We start from the raw sequence: 25377 nt of genomic DNA, 5'->3' as shown, positions 1-25377 counted from the left end.
AAAAAAAAGAAACCAAACATCATTACTCAGCGCTGGTTTTGACCCTCTGCCCTTCCTCCATCCCCCATCAGTCCCATCATCCATTTCCTCAGGTAGGTTATAGATATTGTCTGGTGAATAAATTAACCTCTGGAGGAAAAATAAATAAATAAATTCCCTCTCAAGTAGTTGCTGTGAAAATATATAACCTGAAATCAGAGCCAAGTATCATGCAAAGAGATATTAATTCTTGGCTGTTTTGAAAATGTAAGGCTGACTGCTACAGGGAAATGACAGATCTTCAATTTGTTTGCTTTCTGATTAGACCAATTTTAGACAAAAAGAGATCACTGAGTTTTTGGCAGAGACTGAAAAACTTACATTAGAATTAAAACAAGTGGAGGAAGAATTTATTGTCAAAGAAAAAAAGTTAGTTCAAGAGTTGAGCAAGTATGAGGTAAGTTTTATTCTGCATCTAAAAACAATTTGAAATTGCCATATGGGGGGAGGGGTATATTTCATGCTACTCTTTTTTTTTTTTTTTTTACAATTTTTGTTAATGTTTTTATTTTTGAGAGACAGAGACAGAGCACGAGTGGGGGAGGGCAGAGAAAGAGGGAGACACAGAATCCGAAGCAGGCTCCAGGCTCTGAGTTGTCAGCACGGAGCCCGATGCAGGGATCAAACTCATAAGCCGTGAGATCGTGACCTGAGCTGAAGTTGGACGCTTAACCGACTGAGCCACCCAGGTGCCCCTATTTCATGCTACTCTAAGCGGTTAAATGTAAAACCTCCAGTGTGAGCAAGCCTAGTTTCATTATGACTTTTTTTCCTGAAAAAAAGAGCAACATAAAATATTTTTTCAGTTAAAAAAAGAAAATTAGACACTCCAAGTTACGTAGACGTGCCGGCAAAGTCCCCGGGGACAAGGGGAGCGGTGCAGGAAGGCAGGCAGAGCTGGCGGGAGAGTAGCTGGGGGAAGCAGCAAAGGGCAAGGGAGGCCAGTGAGGCCAAGCTTGGAAATCCTTATCAGAGAGGGCATTCTGCTGAGTTGGGAGCTGCCAGGAGCCCCCTGGGATGGAATGGAGCAAGGATGCTGGGGGAGGTGGAGCGAAAAGGCACTGAAAGTACCCAAGGGGCCTGGGGGTGGCAGGTCTCTGGAAACACAACAGAAAACACACCTTTTCAAGGTGCTGGTGTTACCTGGAAAGGTAAGGGGGTGCTGCCTGGAGACCTACGTTGGTATTGGGATGCGGAGAAAAGGGATGGTGGTAGAAGCCTTCTTGAACTTGATTCATTTTGAAGAGGAACAGAGGCCCCGGCTGTATCAAAGAGGGGCTTTATTTGTTTTGTTTTGTTTTTTTGTTTTTTGTTTTTCCTGTTTGTTTTATTTATTTGTTCTTAATATGAAATTTATTGTCAAATTGGTTTCCATAAAACTCCCAGTGCTCATTCCAACAGGTGCCCTCCTCAATGCCCAGCACCCACTTTCCCCTCCCTCCCACCCCCCATCAACCCTCCGTTTATTCTGTTTTTAAGAGTCTCTTATGGTTTGCCTCCTTCCCTCTCTGTAACTTTTTTTTCCCCATCCCCCTCCCCCATGATCTTCTGTTAAGTTTCTCAGGATCCGCATAAGAGTGAAACCATATGGTATCTGTCTTTCTCTGTATGACTTACTTCACTTAGCATAACACTCTCCAGTTCCATCCACATCGCTACAAAAGGCCACATTTCATTCATTCTCATTGCCAAGTAGTATTCCATTGTGTATATAAACCACAACTTCTTTATCCGTTCATCGATTGATGGGCATTTGGGCTCTTTCCATAATTTTTGAAGACAATAGTCCCTTGCTGTAGCAGGGAAGCAGAGAGTCCTTACATGTCAAAGTTCAGATCTTGCCCTGGGCCAACCCCATGCTTCCCCACGCAACCCCCACCACATCCTACAGAAAGCCATCCACAGATTATTGGTCCAAGAAAAGCCAGTTCTTTCTAATATGAATAACAAAAAAAGGAGCAGCTATGTCCTCCACATAAAAATACCATGAGAAAAACAAGTGGACACCTGGGTGGCTCTGTGGATTGAGTGACTGACTCCTGATTTCAGCTCAGGTCATGATCACTTGGTGGTGGGATCGAGCCCTGAGTCAGGCTCTGTGCTGTTAGTATGAAGTCTGCCTGGGATTCTCTCTCTCTCTCTCCCCCGCCCCCCCACCAAACCTCTCCCCACTCACTCTATCTCTCTAAAAAAAATAAAGGGAAAAAATGTATTCATTAAAATAATAATAATAATAATACTTATTAAAAAATCTATTAAAAAAATAAGCGAAAGGGGGAACAAAACTGTCCAACAACTGAAGAACACTCAGGAAGATGGTGTTGGAACAGATGAAAACTGCGATCAAGCATCCCTCTGTAAATTAAAAAATATATATTTTAGTTTCGTACAGGTGCCAAGGAAGATCAGCAATATAGAAATCTAGGAACTCAGGGAAGAGGTGTCAGAAGGGGATGGGCCAGAAATAGGAAGGAGTGAAATGGAAATTGGCACAGCTCAGGGAACAAACAAGGGAAAGAGAACATTCCCAAATTCAGACGAAATGAGAAGAAACAGAAGGGAGAAGCGTCAGGGTGGGAAACCTTTCTCTGCTGGATGCCATCTGTCTGGGTGCCTAGTATTCTTCTAGATGCTGAAAAACAAAAAAAGAAACAGACAAAAAACCCCTCTGCCCTTATGGTGCTTACATCCTGGTGGACGGAGATTGAAAATAAACAAGATAAACAAGTGGAACCTTGAGTATATTCAAAAGTGAGAAATGCTATGGAGAAAAATAGAGCCGGGACTGGGGATAGGGCGAGCATACGTGATGTGGTCTGTGTGCCCTGTTAAAGAGCATTGTTGGACAAGGAAGGATAGAATCCTGAAGGGCAGAGGGTTGCTGCAGACAGGAAGGGAGGAGGCAGGGCTGTCCTATCTGAGGAACAGCAAGGAGGCAGTGTGGCTGGAATGGCCAGGAGGGAGAGGGATCCATTTTCTGGAAGGAAATGCTGAGACAGAACGAGGAGTGTAAAGTTTATTAGGGAGTAGTACCTATGAAAGGACTGGGCAGGGGAAGCCATCAGGCTATTATGTAACCCGCAAACTGTCTCTGGGGAGCTCCTGAGCAAGGACTGTCCATTAGCAGATCCCTGCCTTGGGCAGAAATGGCTACACCCTTGTACCACCTCCTTGCTCAGTCAGTTGGTTGGGGGCCCCCGTGAAGAGCATGATCTTCAGTAGATAACTGAGAAGTCTCTAAAGGAGCTGGCCGCTGGAGGCTGGCAGCTGACCATACTCCTTGCCACAAGGCAGTGAGTGAGTCCCTTCCATGAGGAATGATTCAAGAGGGGCCTCCCCAGGTCTGCCTCCTTATAGGCCATTGTGAGTACTTTGTCCTTCCTCTGCCTGGGCTGGGAAGGTAAGTTTCCTGATAAGAGGGTTCTGAGTGAAGGGCTGAATAGTCTGATTTTCATGTAAATAGGATCATTCTAGCTGCTATGTTGAGCAGAATTTAGGAGAGCAATGGTGGGTGCAGGAAGACCAATTAGGAAGCTACAACAGTATTGCAAGTGGTTCAAGTAGCTTGATCCAGAGTGGTAGCTGAGGGAGTGGTTGGAAGTAGGTAGTCAGCCTTTCAGGTATTTCTTGAGAGAGAGCTGACAGTTTACTCTCATACATGATGGTGAACCAATGGAGGCAACCCCCTTAAAATCAGGAATAGGATAAGGTTGCTATGTAATATTGCACTTGAGCTTACACAGTGCAATTAGGCAAGGTAAGTCGACAGTCTTCCAGTGTCCACCCCACTTGCCAGGCTGTGCGCCCCCTGCAGGGCTGTGTCCACCTGTGTCTAATTCACAGAAAGGCACAGAGAGCAGCCTGTGTGCCCTTCCTATAAAGCAACAACCCTTCTTCCCCTTGATAGTCCTCATCAATAACCTGGAGCAAATTAGAATCCCATTTCTGCAATTGGTTCAGTAGCATGAGGAGCCCAAAATGGAGAAGAAGCATTCTCCGATTTTGGTTTACGGAACCATTATTATACCCCTGGTACAATCGTTCTTACCAGTGTTGTACAATGTCTAAATGAACAGAGCCCAAATTCACAGGGAGGGAAAACAAAATCATAAGATTTAATAGTAAGACGTCCACTACCACTTGGGCCCCTGACCCATATATTTTGTCTAAGGAAAACAGTCCTGGATGTTAGTCACTGGTTCAGAATATAAATTTCCAAATCTCCAGAGGCATTTTTCTCCCAGGCAGTACTGTGACTAAGTCCTCTGTAGACTTGGCTCCAATACCTGGGGGCCTCGGCTACAATTCTGCTGGAGCTTGCCACAGGCTTCTACATCATTCTGACCTAGTGCTGACACCTTGACCACGAATTGGGTCTGCTGGGTCCTACAGCCCTATATCTGGCAGAGTTCAGTCAGAGAAGCAGAGCCACCAGAAATGAGGTTTCTTAAAGGATTTGACCTTCTGGAATCGTGGTGGCTGGTTACACAGTCTAGAGAGTCTGTCTGCTTTCCATCTGGAACTGGGGCCTGAAGGCTGTATAGGACAGGCAGTTGGGAAGGAAAAGATGGACAGGAAGTTATAGGATGAGCTGGAACTCATCCTGATGAACAGGGGTGGGACCTGCATCAGTCTCTCTCTTTTCCAAGGCTCCAATTCCAAGGGGTTGCAGCAAAAGCCTGGGCCCATTGTCACTGAGCTAAGTGTGCATGTGGCTCCGGAATCAGGGAAGAAGCAGTGGGCCTGCCTGAGCCGGTAGACGAACACCAACTTGTCTGAGATGCCGCAGCATCTGGTACCCAAACCCTCCCTCAAAGCATGAAGCAACAGCATGGCTCCTTGTCAGGGAAATCCTAGCAGCTTAAGTCAATGCAGGCAATGGGAACAAATTAATGCATTCACATACTTCCTTAGACCCTCAAGCTATTCTTTAGAGAACATGGTATAGATAATACAGAGTTGAGTTTCTTTTTTCCTTATTTTTTTAATGTATGTTTATTATCATTGAGAGACAGAGAGACACAGAGCGTGAGCCGGGGATGGGTAGAGAGGGGGAGAACAGAATCTGAAGCAGGCTCCAGGCTCTGAGCTGTCAGCACAGAGCCTGACGCGGGGCTCGAACTCACAAACTGCGAGATCGTGACCTGAGCGAGACCATGACGGTCGCCTAACCAACTGAGCCACCCAGGCGCCCCTACACAGTTGAATTTCTTAACGTGCAGTGTGGAGAAAATTACTCCTGATGCCTCGTTGTAATGTGTTTAAATTATGGTGTTTTTACATGTGTTTTGATCTTTCTATATTTATCCCTAAGGATTCTCATTGCACTTTGGGAGGGAACATACCAGGCTGGTGTATCGCTGTATTAACTAGGGTGCAGACAGGCTGCTCTATCAGAGATGCCAAAATACATCTGGCACAGTGAACACAGGCAGGATATGTGTAGTAAAGGGTTGCAAACCCTCTCTTCTTTATTGGGAAATTGACCTTGGCTGAACCTTCTGGGTCATTCCCCTAGACCCTGGCAAAGGTAGACAACTAAAGTTGTGTCGTCAGGCAACATTGCTTGTAAACAGTGACCCATGACTGGTATGCCGCATCTTGCCCGGGAGAATAACTGGTGGGGAAACTAGAGCATTGGGCTTCCCTGGGTTTGGTGCCTCTTTTAAGTAGGCACGTCTCTTTCGGGGACCTGGAGGGTATACCCAAGAGAAGTTGGTTCCTATTTGGACATGAGGCTTCAAAACCAAGGTGCCTATCACACCCACCCATGTGGGTATCTTCCTCTTACATCTGAGTTACCACTTTGCTGGGGTCGAAGGACAGTAGCCTCTGGTCAGCTGTGGTGTGAGGTCCCTCCCACTGAAGACGCATGCCTGGCATTGCCCTGCTGGCGCCCGGGTTTTCCTTCAGATTATGTATGTGTGCAACCTGGATTAAAGGTAAAAAGCGAAAAAGTTGTTAAGAATAAGTTGGGTCAAGTATGGCCTATTCGAATCTTAAGAGTCTAACTATCTAGTTGAGAAGACGCCCTGACGTGGTCATTACAGAAGAGAGAGGTTTATTTCTCTCCCATTACAGGCCAAAGGGAAGGGGCCCAAGGTTGGAAGGGCAGCTCTGCCATCCTCAGCCTGAGGCTAACCTCTGTGGATCCAAGTGGCAGTTTCCATTCTCATTCTCTTCCAGCCAGGGGACGGAGGGAAGGACCAAGGGGGCACGTACTGCTTCCTGTTGCAGGCGGAGGACCCGGAAGCGGCCCACACCGCTTCTGCTCACAAAACCATTAGTCGCACCCACTTGCAAGGAAAGCTGAAAAATCAGTCTAGCTGGCAGTCAGATGCTGAGCTAGAACTGAGGAGTCCTGATATCGAGGGACAGGAGAATGGCTAGTAAATATCAGCTGGCTGTCACTGCTTTATCACCATTTTAAACCCATCCTGGCTTTCTAAGAGAGGTCCAGCTAACTAAAACCTGGATAATTAAGCAGGCATCTTCATGTTTTGTTTTGGGTGCTTTTTGCCCATTTATTGTAATAATATATCCACTTATTTCTACCCCCTCCCCATTTCTTATGTAATCCACTTTTCTTAGGACTTATGTATATTTTGTTTTGCCGCTTTTTTTTTTTTGAGAGAGAGAGAGAGAGGCAGAGAGAGAGAGGAAGAAACAGAATCCGAAGCAGGTTCCGCACTGTCAGCGCAAAGCCCAGTGTGGGGCTTGAGCTCACAAACTGTGAGATCACAACCTGAGCCAAAATGAAGAGTCAGACACTTGACCAACTGAGCCACCCAGGTGTCCCATTGCTGCCTGTTTTTTGTTTGTTTGTTTGTTTGTTTTTCCGTAAAATATGCTCAAGAGAGATTTTCTCAAATAGGTGTTTAGGGTACGTACATGGTAGCATTAATGGAATCATAGCAGTAGAGCTAGAGAAATGAAGGGCTCCTTGGAGAGGCCATTGAATGTAATCTCCTTACTTCATAGATTTCCAGAGACTCTCTGAATCAGCCAACAAAAATGTTTCAAATATCTAGATATGCCGGATACCTTTGTATGCACCTCACGATGAGAGGACACTAAGACAGGGCTCTTCCTCTCAAAGAACTTACATTATACTCTGGAGTGTAAATTGTGTCCGTTCTCTAAAATCATGCCTCACAATTAGCTTTATTTTCTTTAAAGCTAAGATTTGCTAGGGAAACGCAAAGTAACAGAGTAAAGGAAGATGAGCTAGTCGAGCATCTTCCGCAACTTCAAGTGGCAGAAGAAGAATATATGAGCAAAGCTGGAAAACTGGAAGAGCTCATTCATTTTATTACAGGTAGGTGTGAAGTCTCAGTAATTAACGTTAAGACAGGTAAGGATTTCACTGATATCCCCTAACTCAAGGTGGGTCATCATTCGTGAGCCAGTGATGAAACTCTGCAAACTTTTCCCATCGCCTTTAACTCTTTCTTCTCTAGTTTTTGCCCCATCTACTAATTTCTTCTTTACACCGCAGCCCTGATGTTGCCCTTGTCAAATGTTTCCTTTTCTCTTTTAAAGACTTTAAAATTAAGAATTAGTGACAACTATATAATGTGGTTTCTGTCTCTCCTTGGTAAAAGTAGAAATAGCACCTTTATCTGCTACCAAGTGGGATTCTTTTTTCTGTTTCTTAACACGAATTTGAATATTCTATCTTGTTCCAGTTATGACTCTAACCATTTACCAAGTAGGTACTCGTCAGATTTTTTTTCCTCCTAACTCACCCCTAAGGCAAAGATATATAAGAGCTAGTCTTAGAAATGGAGGCTTTATAGAGGATGTGAAATGTGTCTCAAAGTATGTATATTTTACATTTTGTTACAGGGCACAATCATGTATATTAAATATAAAAATACTTATTTTCTCCAGAAAAATAGGATGTAGTCATCTAACTCTGCACCCAAAATTTCATAAATCCAGAATCATCTCTAGAGTTTTGTCTTGTATTTGGGAAGCAGAGTATCATTAACCAACAAGTTCCACAAGGTTGTTAAGCAGAAAAGCTTCCAGAATTTCTGTTTTCTAGATGGAAAAAGTACCCTGAAAATCAGAAGACCAGGGTCAGAAGTTACAGAAAGGACTAGAACGGGAGCCCCCAAAAAATGTGCACTGTGATGGGAATAAACAGCTGGCAAAGATGAATATGGGGAGAGACATCGAAATAGTCTGTGTCAAAAAGATATAATCATATAGAAATCCAATATGTTGAAATGTAAAACAAATACTTAAAAGTGAATAGTGGGGGGGGGGGCCCTGGATGGCTCAGTTGGTTAAATGTCTGACTCTTGATATTAGCTCAGGTCATGATCTCATGGTCATGAGATCAAGCCCCATGTGGGGCTTGGTGCTGAGCATGGAGCCCACTTGAGATTCTCTCTCTCCCTCTCCCTCTCTCCTGCTTGCGTGCGTGCACACACATGCACACCCTCTCTCAAAAATAAAAGCGAATAGTGGTCATTGCCAAGGAAAGTGGTTTTTTAAGAATATAAGATTATAAGAATAAGTACCTTGAATAATTGGTCTGGTTGCCATTCCTCAGTTGATTTTCCAATTCTTGTCAGATTCTCATTTAGTCAACTCAGGTAGATTTTCTTGGTCTTTTGCTGCTTTAAGAAGGGTCGTGAAACCTATGTACTCCACCCCCAATTTTCTGTTCTCCCAACCTTCTTCCCATCCCTTCTTGCACTACGGTGGAGGATGTAAGAAACATGAGGAGTTTGAAAATAAGCAACATGTTTCCATATATTGCAAGTGCTGATTCTCTTGAGGCAAAGAAAGAAAATACTAAAGAAAGGAGAGAAAAGAGGGAAAGGCCAGGGAAAGGGAACATAAGAGTAATGCGCTCCAGAGTAGGAAAATATGCTTCACCTGCCAGCAGTGAGACTTACAGAGGATAGAAGTGGCTCAGAACACACAAAGAGCAATGTTATGACTTACGACTTTCAGTTAAATGTTATGCATAAAACATGCATCTATCTGTGCTCCCTAGTGAAATTTCATAAAAATGTGTGTAAAATATTTTTCTAGGGAGAGAAATTATGACTTGCAAGTACAGAGACTGGCAGAGAAGATATCTGCAGAAAATAAACATCAACAAATATTTAGAAGGTAGAATTGGCTAGAAGAATTAACAGGAAGGGAAGTGTGACTAGCAAGTGCCTGCATAAAAAGCACACCATGAAAGCAAGGACCTGGCAAGTCTTGGGCATTGGAAGACCCTGATACTGGGAAGCTGAAATGAGTCACAGGGTTGAAGATTGGTTGAAAATCTTTATAACAAGCGGTTAGACCTCCAGGTGAGATGCCATCTTCTGTGCAGCTGAGCGACTGACTACTCCTCCCAGTGCTGGCAGAGAAGTCAGACCAGGGGGTTCTAAACTGCAGGATATCAGATATGACAGAGGGCAGAAGACGGACGCTATACAGAGACCCCCTTCCACTGCTGAACTTGATGAAGCCTGCCAGCCTTCATTGTGTGTGTGACTGTCCTGTAATCCCTTCCCCCTCTTGAAAAGGAGATGGTTGGATTCTTCTCTAAGGAAACTAAACAGTTCCAGAGAAAAGCCCCACATAATCCAACATTTGAGGATCCTCCGACAAAATGGCTGGTCCCTTCCTGATCACCGTACAGTGAAACCCACCCAGGAACTGAGCCTTTTAGTGCCTCATGCTTAAATAGGATTAGATAGTCAAGGATCACCAGACACCTCAGGAAAAACTCCAATGTGAAAGGCAGAAACTAAAGCAGACAGAAAAACAGAAGTTGGTGGAAACAGATGACACAATGAATACAAGAATGCTTTTAAAGATACATCTTCTTAGAGAATGTCTATTCTCTATATATTATGCATAATGTATATATAGTCTATATATTAAAGAAAATATACATTCTATATGTTTTTGAGAATATATCTTAAAGTTACATTCATAGAGAAAAAATATATTGCATGTATGAAAAAGAACAGAGAAACAGGAAAGAGCTCCTAGAAATGAAAACTATAACCAATATTTTATTGTATTAAAATTTTTTTTTTAATGTTTATTTATTTTTGAGAGAGAGAGAGAGCACAATCAGGGGAGGGGCAGAGAGAGAGGGAGACACAGAATCTGAAACGGGCTTCGGGCTCTGAACTGTCAGCACAGAGACTGACTGTTGGGGCTCGATCTCAGGAGCAGTGAGATCATGACCTGAGCCGAGGTCGGACGCTTAACCGACTGAGCCATCCAGGCACCCCTGACAACGAAACTCTTAACATTTAATAGGATTATAAGAAAAGGAAATCTCTCAAAAAACAGAACAAAATAAGGAGTTGAGGAATAGGATAAAAGAGTAAGAAAATTAGAAGACCATTCTGAGATGTTGAATATTTAATTAATATAAGGCCAGAAAAGAAAATGGAAAGGATAAAGTTATCCAAGAAATAATACAAAAATATTTCTCAGAATTGGAGAATATGAGTTTCCTATTTGAAAAGGCCCATCAAATCCCCAGTGCAATTTCTAAAGGAAAAGACAGTAAGTCACATCATTGTGGGATTTCAGGCTAAAAAAGAATATTCCAAAGGCTTCTAGAGAGAAAAAGCAGATCTCACTCAAAAGATGAGCAATCAGAATGGTTTTAGGCTTCTTAACTGTACTGTTATACTAAAAAAAGACATTGCCTTCAAAATTCTGTGAGAAAATAATATCTAACATTAGATACCCATCCAAACTCTTAGTCAAATATGAATAGAGAATAGAGACATGTTTAGATATATAAGATATCAAAATTTCTCATTTACTCTGTCTCAGGAAGCTAGTAGAGAATTTGCTCGGAATAACTTAAAAAGAAAAGGACACGAAATTCAGGAAACAGGAGGTCCAACATAAGGGGAATGCAAAGGAAAGTCCCAAGTGCTCAGAAAAGAGAAGGCGGCGGTGGGCAAGGGGTAGGTGGGGGGGAGAGGGGGGGAGGGAAGAGATATGAAACTGGTAGATCACCTAAGGTGTTTGACCACGTGGGAAGTAATATTTGGAAAGATTTTATAATTCCATTATAGATTTAGATATGAATTAATGTGTACATGGAAAACTAAGGAAATAAAAAAATGAGGTATTTTTAGCTCCAGGAAAAACAAAAAATTATACAGGAGGGGAGGAATAATCATACTACACCATTTGTCTCATCTGTGAATGTTTACATTGTCATAATGATCTAAATAGTTAAAATTAGGGACACCCGGCTGGCTCAGTTGGTAGAGCCTGTGACTCTTGATCGAAGGTTCTTGATCAAGCCGCATGTTGGATGTAAAGATTACTTAAAAACAAAATCTTTTTTAAAAATACAGTTAAAATTCGCTTTAAAAAACATGACTTTATGGGGAGATTAGAAGTGCACGTGGGGATGTAGGGGTGAGAGTAAGTGTGCTACTTTCTATATTAGGAAGAAGATAGAAAGTGTCTTAAAGTGACAAATCAAGAAATAGTCATATAAGCATTTTTTAAGAAAATAGAAGAAGAAAAAGTTGAGTTTAAAAGTTGTTGATTCTGAGGAGTCAGATACTGCACTGCATTGGAAACATCTGCATTGGAAGGCACTGCATTGGAAACCATCTAACTTCTATTTTTTGTTTTAAGCCTTATAATAGTATTTAACTTTTTTTTAAGTGTATTTATTTATTTTGAGAGAGAGAACCAGCAGGGAAGGGGCGGGGCAGGGGGAGCAGCACAGAGGGTGCAGAGTGGTTTCTATGCTGACGGCAGAGAGCCTGATGAGGGGCTCGAACTCACCAACTGTGAGAACATGACCTGAATCAAAGTTAAACACTTAACCGACTGAACCGGCCAGGTGCCCCATAGTATTTGCCTTTTAAAACTAGACACATGCCTTATTTTGATTAATTTTTTAAACTAAACATTGTGGGCAGTTATTTTTTCTTTTTCTTTTATATAGCACAAAAGCAGGAGCAGAATTTACTGAACGATTACACTTCTCAAATGGCAAGAGACTTTTCAAGATTGTTCAGCAACTCGGTAAAGAGTCAGTGTATTCATTCTTCTTGCTTTTATTGGAATACTGATATATACAAACCATAATATGGTGTGTGTGTGCGTGTGTATACGGAGAGCGAGACTCTAGATGCAACTAACATGTAATCATGAGCATATCCTTGGGGGGGAGGGCCTCAGTTTTCTTATTCATGAGGTAGAGATGGGATGATGCTTCCTAAGGTTCTTTTTAGATCTCTTATTCTGTTAAATTCCTATGAATATTAGGATAAATGCACAAAGGTTGCAGAGATGGGGTGAGAGTAGATGAAATGAGAGCATGTAAAGAGACATTTACTACCTTTATAAAATTTATAATCAGTAATTAATGATAAACGTGTATGTAGAATTGGTTAATTAAAACTAGAAACATTCTATTTTTGAGAAGCATTGATATCAGAAGTAACTTTTAACATGTGGGTATAGAGAAATATGAAGGGGAAAAGAACTAGTAAGTATATATGCAATTCTATTTGCTTGGTAAGATGCTCCTAGTGATGGTCATACAATGACTAAAGATTATGTGACTTGTAACAGTATAATAACTAAGAATCAGAGAATTCAGTAGAATATTCTGAAAAATCCATTAAGTTATATTCCTTTCTCTTCAAAAAAAAAAATTAAATCCTCACTGAAAAAGCCTCAATAAATTTCGCTTCCCTCTTCCCCATTTTTGCCATACAGTTGTTCAAATATCAAATTTATAAAGTTGTCTCAACAACTTATTTGTCTTAATTGTCTAACTTAAGTCCATGGACTTGCTTCCCAGAGCTTTGGAGTTTTGTTTATTTTTTATTCAAATATAATTAACATACAGTGTTATATTAGTTTCAGATGTACAATTTAATCATTCAACAATGCTATACATTACTCAGTTCTTATCCCAATAAGTATACTCTTAATCCCCTTCATTTACTTCACCCATCCCTGCACCCACCTCCCCTCTGATAACTACCAGTTTGTTCTCTGTATTTAAGAGTCTGGGGGAGGGGGAGGTGTCTCTTTTTTTTTTTTTCTGTTTTTGTTTTTGTTTTCTTAAATGTTGTTTAAGAGTGAGTCATATGGTATTTGTCTTTCTCTGACTTTTTTCACTTAGCATTATACAATCCAGGTCCATCCATGTTGTCACAAATGGCAAGATCTCATTCATTTTAATGACTAACATTCCATTGCACATATGTACCTCATCTTCTAAATCCATTCATCTATCCATGGACAATTTGGTTGCTTCCATATCTTGTCTATTGTTAATAATGCTGCAATAAACATAGGAGATAGATGTAGGTATAAATATAGATATAGAGATATAGAGATAGATATAGAGATATGGATATGGATATGGATACATCACTTTGAATTAGCATTTTCATATTCTTTGGGCAAATATCCAGTAGTACAATTGCTGGATTATAGGGTAGTTCTATTTTTAATCTTTTGAGGAATCTCCATACTGTCTTCCACAGTGGCTGTACCAGTTTGCATTCCTACCAACAGTGCCCAAGTATTCCTTTTCCTCCACATCCTTGCCAACACTTGTTGTTTCTTGAGTTTTTTATTTTAGCCATTCTGACAGGTGTGAAGTGATATCTCATGGTTTGGGTTTTTTTTTTTTTTTTTTGCGCCTATTTTTTTTTTTTTTTTTTAATGTTTGTTTATTTTGAGAGGGAGTGAGCACAAGTGGGGGAGAGGCAGAGAGAGAGAGAGAGAGAGAGGGAGAGAGGGAATCCCAAGCAGGCTCTGTGCTGTCAGTGAGTGCAGAGCCTAATGAGGGGCTTGATCCCACAAACTGAGAGATCATGATCTGAGCCAAAATCAAGAAGGAGATGCTCAACCAACTGAGTCACCCAGGCATCCCACTCATGTTTTTGGTTTGCATTTCCCTGATGATGGATGATGTTGAGCATCGTTTCATGTGTCTGTTGGCCATCTGTATGTCTTGGGAGAAATGTCTATTCATGTCTTTTGCCCATTTTTAAATTGGATTACTTGTTTTTTTTAGTGTTGAGTGTAGAAGTTCTTTCTATTTTTGGATGCTAAACCTCCATTGGTATGTCATTTGCAAATATCTCCTCCTCTTCATTAGGCTCTCATTCAGTTTTGTTGATTGTTTCATTTGCTGTGTGGAAGCTTTTTATTTTGATGTAGTCCCAATAGTTTATTTTTGCTTTTGTTTCCCTTGCCTCAGGAGCTGATGTCAGAGAAATTACTGCCTGTACTCTCTTCTAGGATTTTTCTGGTTTCAGGTTTTACATTTGGGTCTTTAATGCATTTTGAGTTTATTTTTGTCTATGGTTTAAGAGTGATCTAGTTCATTCTTTTGCGTGTAGATGTTCAGTTTTCCCATCACCATTTGTTGAAGACCATCTTTTGCATATTCTTGCCTCCCTTGTCAAAGATTAATTGACCATACAATTGTGTTCTAATTTCTTGGCTCTCTATTCTGTTCTGATGGTCTCTATGTCTATCTGTGCCAGTACCATACTGTTTTGATTACTACAGAACAGTAGTAATCAGTAGTATATCTTATAGTATATGAAATCTGTGATTTCAAGATCTAGTAGAATATCTTTGTAGTATATCTTGAAATCTGTAATTGTGATACCCCCAGTCCTTTTTATGATTACTTTGGATATTCAGGATCTTTTGCAGTTCCATACAAATTTTAGGATGATCTAATTCTAGCTCTGTGAAAGATGCTGTTGGTATTTTGATAGGAATTGTATTAAATCTGTAGATTGCTTTGGGTAGTATGGACATTTTAACAATATTTGTTCTCCCAATCCATGAGCATGGAATATCTTTCCATTTGTTTCTGTCATCTTCAATTTCTTTCATTGGTGTTTTATAGTCCTGGTCTTTCACCTCCATGGTTAAGTTTATTCCTAGGTATTTTATTATTTTTGGTACAATTGTAAATGGGATTATTTTGTTGCTACTTCATTATTGGTGTATAGAAATGCAATGGGTTGTATACTGATTTTGCATCCTGTAAACATACTGAATCCATGTATCCATTCTAGTAGTTTTTGGTGAATTCTTCAGGGCTTTTATGTAGAGTGTCATGTCATCTGCAAATAGTGACATTTTTACTTTTTCCTTACCAAGTTGGGTGCCTTTTATATCTTTTTCTTGTCTGATTGCTGTGGTTCAGACTTCCAGTACTATGTTAAAAAAACGTTGTGAGAGTGGATGTCCTTGTGTTGTTCCTTATCTTAGGGAGAAAGCTATCAGTTTTTTACCATTGAGTCTGATGTTGGCTGTGGGGTTTTCATATAAGGCCTTTATTATGTTTGAAGTATGTTCTCTTTGGGGCGCCTGGGTGGCGCAGTCGGTTAAGCGTCCGACTTCAGCCAGGTCACGATCTCGCGGTCCGTGAGTTCGAGCCCCGCGTCGGGCTCTGGGCCGATGGCTCGGAGCCTGGAGCCTGTTTCCGATTCTGTGTCTCCCTCTCTCTCTCTGCGCCTCCCCCGTTCATGCTCTGTCTCTCTCTGTCCCAAAAATAAATAAACGTTGAAAAAAAAATTAAAAAAAAAAAAAAAGAAGTATGTTCTCTTCACATCTTTGTTGAGGATTTTGATCATGAATGGATATTGCACTTGGTCAAATGTTTTTTCTGTATCTATTGAAATGATTATATGATCATATGATTTTTCTCCATTTCTTTGTTGGTGTGATGTATCATGTTAATTGATTTGCAAATATTGAAACACACTTGCATCCCAGGAATAAATCCCACTGGATCCCGGTGAATAATTTTTTAATGTACTGTTGGATCCAGTTTGCTGATGTTTTGTTGAAGATTTTTGCATCTGTGTTCATCAGAGATAATGGTCTGTAGCTTCCTTTTTTTATAGTGCCTTTATCCGGTTTTGGTATTAGGGTGGTACTTGGCCTCATAGAATGAATTGGGAAGCTTCCCTTCTTTTTCTTTCTTTTTTTTTTGGAATAGATTGAGAAGAACAGGTATTAACTTTTTTTTTGAATGTTTGAGTTAGTTTTGGGAAGTTATATAGTTTGGGAAGTTATTTGCTTCCATTTCTTCTAGGTTGTCTAATTTGTTGGCATATGAGTTTTCATGATATTCTCCTGCCATCCTTTGTATTTCTGTGGTTATTTCTCCTCTTTCATTTCTGATTTTGTTTGAGTCCTTTCTCTCTCTCTCTTTTTATTTTATTTTTTTATTTTTGATGAGTCTGGCCAAAGGTTTATCAATTTTGTTGATCTTTTCAAAGAACCAGCTTCTGATTTTATTCATTTGTTCTATTGTGTTTTTTTTTTTTTTTTTAGTTTCTATTTCATTTATTTCTGCTCTAATCTTTATTATTTCCTTCCTTCTACTCGTTTTTGGCTTTGTTCTTCTTTTTCTAGCTCCTTTATGTGTAAGATTAGGTTTTTTATTTGAGATTTTTCTGTCTTCTTGAATAAAGCTTGTATTGCTATAAACTTCCCTCTTAGAACAGCTTTTGCTGCATATCAAAAATTTTGGACTGTTATGTTTCCATTTTTCATTTTTCATTTCTCTCCATTTTTTTTTAATTTCCTCTTTGATTTCTTGGTTGATCCAGTCACTGCTTAGTAGCATGTTACTTAAGCTCCATGTATTTGTGTTCCTTCCAAATGTTTCTTGTGGTTGATTTCTAGTTTCATAGCATTGTGGTCACAAAGGATGCATGGTAATACCTTCAGTCTTTTTGAATTTGTTGAGACTTGTTTTGTGGCCTAACATGTGATCTATTCTAATAAATGTCCCATGTGCACTTGAAAAGGATTTGTATTCCACTGTGTTAGAATGGAATATTCTGAATATATCTGTTAAATCCATCTGGTCCAATGTGTCATTCAAAGCCACTGTTTCCATATTGATTTTCTGTTTGGATGATCTATCCATTGATGCAAGTGGGGTATTTAAGTCTCCTATTATTCTATTACTATTGATTACTTTCTTATATTTGTTATTAACTGCTATGTATTTGTGTCTTCCATGTTGGGTGCAGAAATATTTAGAAATATCCCCATTGTTGATTGTTCCCTTTATGATTACATGATGTCTTTCTTTGCCTTTTGTTAGAGTCTTTGCTTTAAAGTCTATTTTGTCCAGTATAAGTATTACTACCCTGGCTTTCTTTTCACTTCCATTTGTATGACAAATGCTTTTCCATCACTTTTAATCTGCATGTATCTTTAGGTCCGAAATGAGTCTCTTGTAGGCAGCATACAGATGGGTCTTGCTTTTTTATCCATTCCATCACCCTATGTCTTTTGATTAGAGTGTTTAGTCCATTTACATTCAAAGTAATTATTGATAGGCATGTACTTATTGCTATTTTGTTACTTGTATGGTTGTTTTGTAATTCTTCTCTGTTCTTGTTTTCTCTTGCTTTATTCTCACAGTATGCTGGCTTTTTTAAGTGATATACTTGGATTTTTTCTGTTTATTTTTTGCATATCTATTACCAGTTCTTGATTTGTGGTTACCATTAGGTTTATGTATAACATCTTATACATATAGAAGTCTATATTAAATTGATGGTCACTTAAGTTTGAACCTATTCTAAAAGCAGTCAAGTTTTACTCCTTCCCCCTGCCCCAATGTTTTAGGTATATGGTATTATACTTCATATCCTTTTATTTTGTGAATCCCTTAAATGATTTATATAGATATGCTTAATTTTACTACTTTTGTACTTCCTATTTCTCTTACTCCTGCTTATGGTCTTTCCTTTCCACTCAAAGAATTCCCCTCAACATTTCTTGTGAGCCTGGTTTAGTGGTCATAAACTCCTTTAACTTTAGATTGTCTGAGAAACTATCCAAACTCCTTTCTGAATGATAGCCTTCCTGAGTAGATTATTCTTGGATGCAGGCTTTTTCCTTTTAGCACTTTGAGTATATCAGCCCCTCCCTTCTGGTATGCAATGTTTCTGCTGAAAAATCAGCTGATGGCCTTATGGGGTTTTCCTTGTATGCAACTGTTTCCTTTTTCTTGCTACTTTAGATATTCTCCATCACTGCTTTCTACCACTTTAATTATTAGGTGTCTTTTTTTTTTAACTTTATTTTTTTCAAGTTTATTTACTTATTTTTGAAAGAGAGAGAGAGAGCACACAAGTGGGGTAGAGGCAGAGAGAGAGAGATTGAATCCCAAGCAGGCTCCTCACTGTCAGCACAGAGCTGGATGCAGGACTTGAACTCACAAACTGAGAGATTATGACCTGAGCCAAAGTTGGATACTTAACCCATAGTAGGTGCCCCTACTATGTATCTTGATGTGGATATCTATGGATTGATTTGGGGGGGGGAGTGGCTCTCTGTGCATCCTGGATCTGGATGTATATTTCCTTCCCCAGATTAGTGATGTTTTCAACTCTTATATCTTCAAATAGATTTTCTGCCCTCTTTTCTAACTCTTCTCCTGGGATTCCTATATCGCGAATGTTTTAATGCTTGATGGTGTCGTTGAATTTCCTTAATCTATTTTCATTTTTGTTAGTCTTTTTTCTCTCTCTCTCTCTCCTGTTCAGCTTGATTGCTTTCCATTACTGTATCCTCCAGGTCACTGATCCATTCTTCTGCTTCCTCTAGTCTACCAACTATTCCCACTAGTATATTTTTTATTTTAGTTATTGTGTTCTTCATCTCTGATTTTCTTTTACGTTTTCTCTTTGTTGAGGGTCTCACTGGCGCCCTCCACTCTTCTCCAGTCCAGTGAGTATCTTTATGACCATTGATTTAAATTCTCTATTAGGCATATTACTTATTTCCATTTGATTTAGGTCTCTTGCTGTGATACTGTCCTGTTCTTTCATTTGGGACATATTCCTCTGTCTCCTCACTTTGCTGAACTCTGGGTATCTGTTCCTCCGTATTAAGAAAGTCAGCTGCATATCCTGATCTTGAAAGCAGTGGCCTAATGAAGAAGAGTCCTGTAGTGCCCTGTAGTGCAGTGTCCCTTGTTCACAAGAACCTGGCACTTCACGGTTATCTCCTACATGTGTTGCATGTACCCTACTTCTGTGTTGGAGCTGCATTTGCCTTTGATCCAGGTGTCTTCAGTGGCTCTCTCTGCTTGTTGTTGGCAGGACTTGGTCCCTGTGTTGTTCTTGGGCCAGTTTAGGGCCGCTGTGGACTTGAGCTGAGTCAGACCAGGCATTTTCCAGAGGTGTGGTAGCACTGAACGCCAAGATGCTCTCCCTGTATTGTCCTCTGAGAAGCTTTCATTGGTGGATGAGACCTGAAGGTAAACCATATGTCTGCCCCCAGCCCACTGCTGGGGTTTCAGACTAATGTACGCAGTTATCTTCCCCATTTCCAGGAACAGGAGTCACTTTGGAGTGGTGCTGGCCCCATTGGGGCTGCTTGCACACTGTCAGCTTGTGGCACCACTTCGGACGGACTCCTGCCAAGGACAAGTCCATAAGAGCATGTGGGGGTGGGTGCACATTGTTAGAAAGTTGTGCACTGGTCTGCTGCAGGAGAGAACTTGTGGCCTAGACAACTGCCAAGGGCTGCTCTGCAGAAAATGCAGGGGCGGGGCATGTGGTGCCAGCAAGGTCACTGCCAGTCCTCTGTGGGAGGGGACCTGGAGCCACTTTAGAAAATTGCCTCACCAAGTTGGAGGGGAGAGGTTTGAGGAAGAGCAAACTAGGTGGAAAGCATTTGCGCTGTGCTGGTTCCTGAGGGTGTTTGTGTATCTAGTCTGGGGTGGGAGGGGGTGGGAAGGGAAACGGTGCTTGCCAGCTCTATTTTTCTTGGAGAAATCTCTCAACCATCCCTGTCCTTACAGCACAGTTCTGAGATTAATAAATAAATATCCTTCCTGTATGCCCCAGGCATTTTTCAAACTGCTGCTTCCATGCTGTATGTCAGCTGGGCTGTTTGTTGGGCTTTGCCTTTAAGGGCAGGAACTCAGTTTTCTATTGTTCTCTAGCCATCCCAGAGCCCAACCCACTGATTCGTAAACACACTAACTATAAGAACTCACAAAGTTAGACCCTACTGGTTTTCAAAGCCATATGTTATGGGAATATGTCTTCCTAATGCTGGTCCCCTTTGCCTGGGGTGCCTGGTGAGGAGTCTTTTCCTCTCCCCTCTGTATGCTTGTGGTGTCCCTTCCTCCCACGGATCAGTTTGGCTCCTGATCATGTCTATGCCCTTCCTCTCCTCTTCATTGTGGCCTCTTCTCTACATTTAGCTGTGGAGTCTGTTCTGACAGTTTTGGGGTTGTTCAGTGAGGTATTTGCACTGATGTGGGTGTTATCTAGGTGTATCTGTGGGATGAAGTGTGCTTAGGATTCTCCTATTCCACCATTTCTCATTGTAGTTTTGATTTGCATTTCCCTGATAATTAGAGATGTTGAGCATCTTTTTGTGTGTGTGTTGGCCATGTGTGTGTCGTCTTTGGAAGAATGTCTATTCAGGTCCTCTGTGCATTTTTTAACCAGATTGTTAGTTTGCTTGTTTGGTGTTGGGCTTTGTAAGTTCTTTATATAAGGGCACCTGGGTGGCTCAGTCAGTTAAGCATCCATCTTTAGCTCAGGTCGTGATCTTGCAGTTCATGAGTTCGAGTCCCATGTTGGACTCTGTGCTGACAGTTCAGAGCCTGGAGCCTGCTGCAGATAGATTATCTCTCCTGCTTTCTCTGCCCCTCCTCCACTAGTGTTCTGTCTCTCTGCCTTTCAAAACTAAACATTAAAAAAAAAAAGTTCTTTATATATATTTTGGATATTAACCCCTTATCAGATATATCATTTGCAAATATCTTCTTCCATTCAGTAGGTTGCCTTTTGTTTTGAGGATTTCCTTCACTGTGTAAAGATGTTTTATTTTGATGTAGTCCCAATAGTTTATTGTTGTTTTTGTTTCCCTGGCTTGAGGAGACCTATCTAGGAAAATGTTTCTATGGCTGATGTGAAAGAAATTACTGCCTATGTTTTTGTTTAGTAATTTTATGGTTTTCAGTCTGACATTTAGGTCTTTAATACATTTTGTGTTTATTTCTGTGTTTAGGGTAAGAAAGTGATCCAGTTTCATTCTTTTGCATGTAAGGTGTTCAGTTTTCTCAGTACCATTTATTGAGAAGACTGTCTTTTCCCCATTGTATACTCATGCCTTCTTTGTCATAGATTAATTGGCCATATAAGCATGGGTTTATTTCTGGGTTCTCTATTTTTCCATTGATCTGTGTCTCTTTTTGTGCCAGTACCATACTGTTTTGATTACTGCAGCCTTGTAGTGTCTCTTAAAATCTGGAATTGTGATACTTCCAGCTTCTTTTGCTTTCTCATGATTACTTCATCAATTTGGAGTGTTTTGTGGTTCTATTCAAATTTTAGAATTATTTAATCCAGTTCTTTAGAAAGTGTTTTTGTTTTGATAGAGACTGTATTAAATTTATGGATTTTGGGGGTAGTATGGGCATTTTAACAATATTTGTTCTCCCAACCCATGACCATGGCATATTGTTTCATTAGTTTGTGTCATCCTCCATTTCTTCCATTGGTGTTTTTATAGCTCTCAGAGTACAGGTCTTTCACCCCCTTGGTTAAGTTTATTCCTATGGATCTTATTGTTTTTGATGTAACTGTAAATGGGATTGTTTTTTTAATTTTACTTTCTGCTACTTCATTATTAATGTTTAGAAATACAACAGATTTATGTAAATAAATTTTGTATCCTATGACTTTACTGAGTTCATTTATCAATTCCAGTAGTCTTTAGGGTTTTCTGTATATAGTATTATGTCATCTATAAATCATGAGATTTTTACTTCTTCCTTACTGATTTGGATATCTTTTATTTCTTTTTTCTTGTCTGATTGCTGTGGCTAGGGCTTCTAGCACTATGTTGAATAAAAGTGGCGAAAGTGAACATCCTTGTCTTGTTCCTGATCTTAGAGGAAAATTTCTCAGTTTTTCACCATTTAGTAAGATGTTAGCTGTGGGATTTTCATATATGGCATTTACTATATTGAGGTATGTTCCTTCTTGACCAACTTTGTTGAGAGGTTTTATCACAAATGGATGTTATGTTTTGTCAAATGCTTTTTCTGCATTTATTGAGATGATCCTATGGTTTTTCTCTGTTCTTTTGTTGATGTGATGTATCACATTGATTGATTTATGAATATTGAACCATGCTTGCATCCCTGGAATAAAAGTACTGTTGGATCCAGTTTGCTAATAATTTGTTGAGGATTTTTACATCTGTGTTCATCAGAGATATTAGTCTGTAGATTCCTTTTCTTATAATGTCTTTATTTGGTTTTGCAATCAAAATGAATGAATTTGGAAACTTCCCTTCTTTTTCTATTTTTTGGAATAGTTTGAGAAGAATGGGTATTAACTCTTCTTTAAATGTTTGGTAGAGGGACTCCTGGGTGGCTTAGTCGGTTAGGCATCTGACTCTTAATTTCAGCTCAGGTCATTATCTCACAGTTCATGGGTTCAAGCCTTGTGTCAGGCTCTGCACTGACAGTATGGAGCCTGCTTGGGATTCTCTCTTTTTATCCCTCTCTCTCTTCCCCTCCCCTGCTCACAGTTTCTCTTTCTCTCTATAAAATAAATAAATAAATAAACTAAAAAAAAATTTGGTGGAATTCAGCCTTGATGCCATCTGGTCCTGGACTTAGTTTATTGGGAGTGTTTTGATTATTGATTTCATTTCATTGATAGTAATTGATCTGTTCAGGTTTTCTATTTTTTCTGATTTAGTTTTGGGAGGTTATATGTTTCTATGAATATATCCATTTTTTTGTAGGTTGTCCAATTTTTTGGCATGTAATTTTTCACAATATTCTCTTATAATCCCTTGTATTTCTGTGGTGTCCGTTGTTATTTCTACTCATTCATTTCTGGGGTTTTTGGGGGTCCTCCTTTTTTTTTTTTTTTTGGATGAGTCTAGCTAGCAGTTTATCAATTCCATTGATCTTTTCAAAGGCCCAGGTCGTGATTTCATTGATCTGTTCTATTGTTTTTTTAGTTTCTATTTCATTGATTTCTGCTCTAACCTTTATTATTTCCTTTCTTCTACTGGATTTGGGCTTTGTTCTTTTTCTAGCTCCTTTAGGTGTAAGGTAAAGTTTTTTATTTGGCATTTTTCTTGCTTCTTGAGGTAGTCCTCTGTTACTGTAATCTTTCCTTTGAGAAGAGCTTTTCCTGCATCCCAAGGATTTTAGACCACTGTTTTTTCATTTGTCTCATGTATTTTTTTATTTCCTCTTTTTTTTTTTTTAATTTTTTTTTTCAACATTTATTTATTTTTGGGACAGAGAGAGACAGAGCATGAACGGGGGAGGGGCAGAGAGAGGGGGACACAGAACCGGAAACAGGCTCCAGGCTCTGAGCCATCAGCCCAGAGCCTGACGCGGGGCTCGAACTCACGGACCGCGAGATTGTGACCTGGCTGAAGTCGGACGCTTAACCGACTGCGCCACCCAGGCGCCCCTTATTTCCTCTTTGATACCTTGGTTGACCCATTCATTGTTCAGTCGTTTGTTATTTAAGTCCGTGTATTTATGTTCTTTCCAGATTTTTTTCTTGTGATTGATTTCTAGTATCATATTGCTGTGGTAAGAAAAGATGTGTGATTTGATTTCAGACTTTTTTGATTTATTGACACTTGTTTTATGGCCTAAGATATAATCTATTCTGGGGAAGTTTCCATGTGTAATCCACTGTTTTTGTATGAAATGTTCTCAACGTACCTGTCGGGTCTGTCTGGCCTAACGTGTCATTCAAAGCTGTTTCCTTGTTGATTTTCTGTCTGGATGGTGTATCCACTGATGCAAGTGGAGTATTAAAGTCCCCTGCTATTATTATACAACAATAATAGAAAGAAACAGTTTCTTCCTCTGTTTGTTAATAGTTGCCTTATGTAGGTATTCCCATGTTGGGTGCATGGATATTTACAATTGCTATATCCTCCTGTTTGATACAAATGTTATAACCTCTTATTGGATTACTCCCTTTATCATTATGTAGTGTCCTTTTTTGTTTCTTGGTTTAGTCTTTGTCTTAAAGTCTATTTTGCTCAATATAAACATTGCTACTTCAGCTTTCTTTTTGCTTCTATTCCATCTGCATGGTAAATGTTTTTCTATCCCTTTACTTTCAATCTGTATGTGTCTTTAGGTCTGAAGTGAATCTGTTATAGGCAGCATATGGCTGGGTCTTTGTTTTTTATCCATTCATTCACTCTATGTTTTTAAATTGGAGCATATAGTCCATTTACACACAAAGTAATGATTGATAGGTGTGTACTTATTGCCATTTTTGTTACCTGTTTCATGGTTGTTCCTTTCTTCTTCTCTTGTTCACTTCCCTTAGAGTTTGAAAGCTTTAGTGTTATGCTTTGATTCATTTCTCTTTTATTTTTTGTGTGTCTGTTACAGGTTTTTGATTTGTGGTTACCATTGGGTTTACGTATAATTTCTTATGTGTATAGTACTCCATATTAAGTTGATGGTCACTTAAATTTGAACCCACTCTAAAAGCACTGAATTTCTACTAACCCCCATGTTTATGTATATGATGTCATACTTTATATTTTTAAAACTTTGTGTATCCCTTGACTGATTTTTATAAATATAATTGATTTTACTGCTTTTGTGTTTTACCTCCTTACTGGTTTTATAAGTGATTAATGTACTTTTATTATATGTTTGCATTTCCCTGTGAAATTTTTTCCTTTCATAGTTTTCATACTCCTGTTATGCTGGGGTTTTTTTTCCACTCAAAGAGTTCCCTTTAACATTTCTTGTAAGGCCTCTTTAGTGCTCATGAACTCCTTTAACTTTGTTTGTCTGCGAAACTCTTTATCTCTCCTTCAATTATGAATAACATACTTGCTGAGAAGACTATTCTTGGTTGCATTTTTTTTTTCTTTCAGTACTTTGATTTCACTTTTATTTTTTTTTTAAGTAGGCTCTAAGCCCAACATGAGGTTTGAACTCATGACGCAGAGATCAAGAGCCACATGCTCTACTGACTGAGATAGCCAGATGCCCCTCTTTCAACACTTTGAATATATCATGCCACTCCCTTCGGTTCCGCAAAGTTTCTGCTGAAAAAACACCTGATAGGTTTATGGAGTTTCCCTCGTATTTAACTGTTTTATTTTACTTCATTAATTAAAAAAAATTTTTTTACTGCTTTTAAAAATCTATATATATCACTACTTTCTGCCATTTTAATTACTATGTGTGGATCTCTTTGGGTTTAATTTTGTTGAAGGTTCTCTATACCTCCTGGATCTAGATGTCTGTTGCCTTCCCCAGATTAGGGAAGTTTT

The 25377-nt window shown here is 39.6% G+C and overlaps 1 protein-coding gene across 3 annotated transcripts in view; it reads left to right on the top strand.

The window, feature by feature from the left end:
* Positions 1 to 25377, top strand: part of CCDC175 (coiled-coil domain containing 175) — a 78569-nt gene that overhangs the window by 37290 nt on the left and 15902 nt on the right. For all 3 annotated transcript variants that reach the window (XR_005790928.1, XM_040477285.1, XM_040477284.1), the window contains 3 exons: positions 305 to 436; positions 7219 to 7357; positions 11996 to 12075. Coding sequence is in view for 2 of the 3 variants with exons in the window: in XM_040477285.1 (XP_040333219.1) it covers positions 305 to 436; positions 7219 to 7357; positions 11996 to 12075 (351 nt within the window). In the remaining variant the exon portion in view is untranslated. The remainder of the gene's footprint in view (positions 1 to 304; positions 437 to 7218; positions 7358 to 11995; positions 12076 to 25377) is intronic.

The sequence above is a fragment of the Herpailurus yagouaroundi genome, unplaced genomic scaffold (genome assembly GCF_014898765.1).
Source record: "Herpailurus yagouaroundi ecotype Mexico unplaced genomic scaffold, PumYag 141, whole genome shotgun sequence".
Taxonomy (NCBI): Eukaryota; Metazoa; Chordata; class Mammalia; order Carnivora; family Felidae; genus Herpailurus; species Herpailurus yagouaroundi.
Note: the sequence above shows the minus strand (reverse complement) of the source record. Positions and strands in the feature narration are given on the sequence as shown.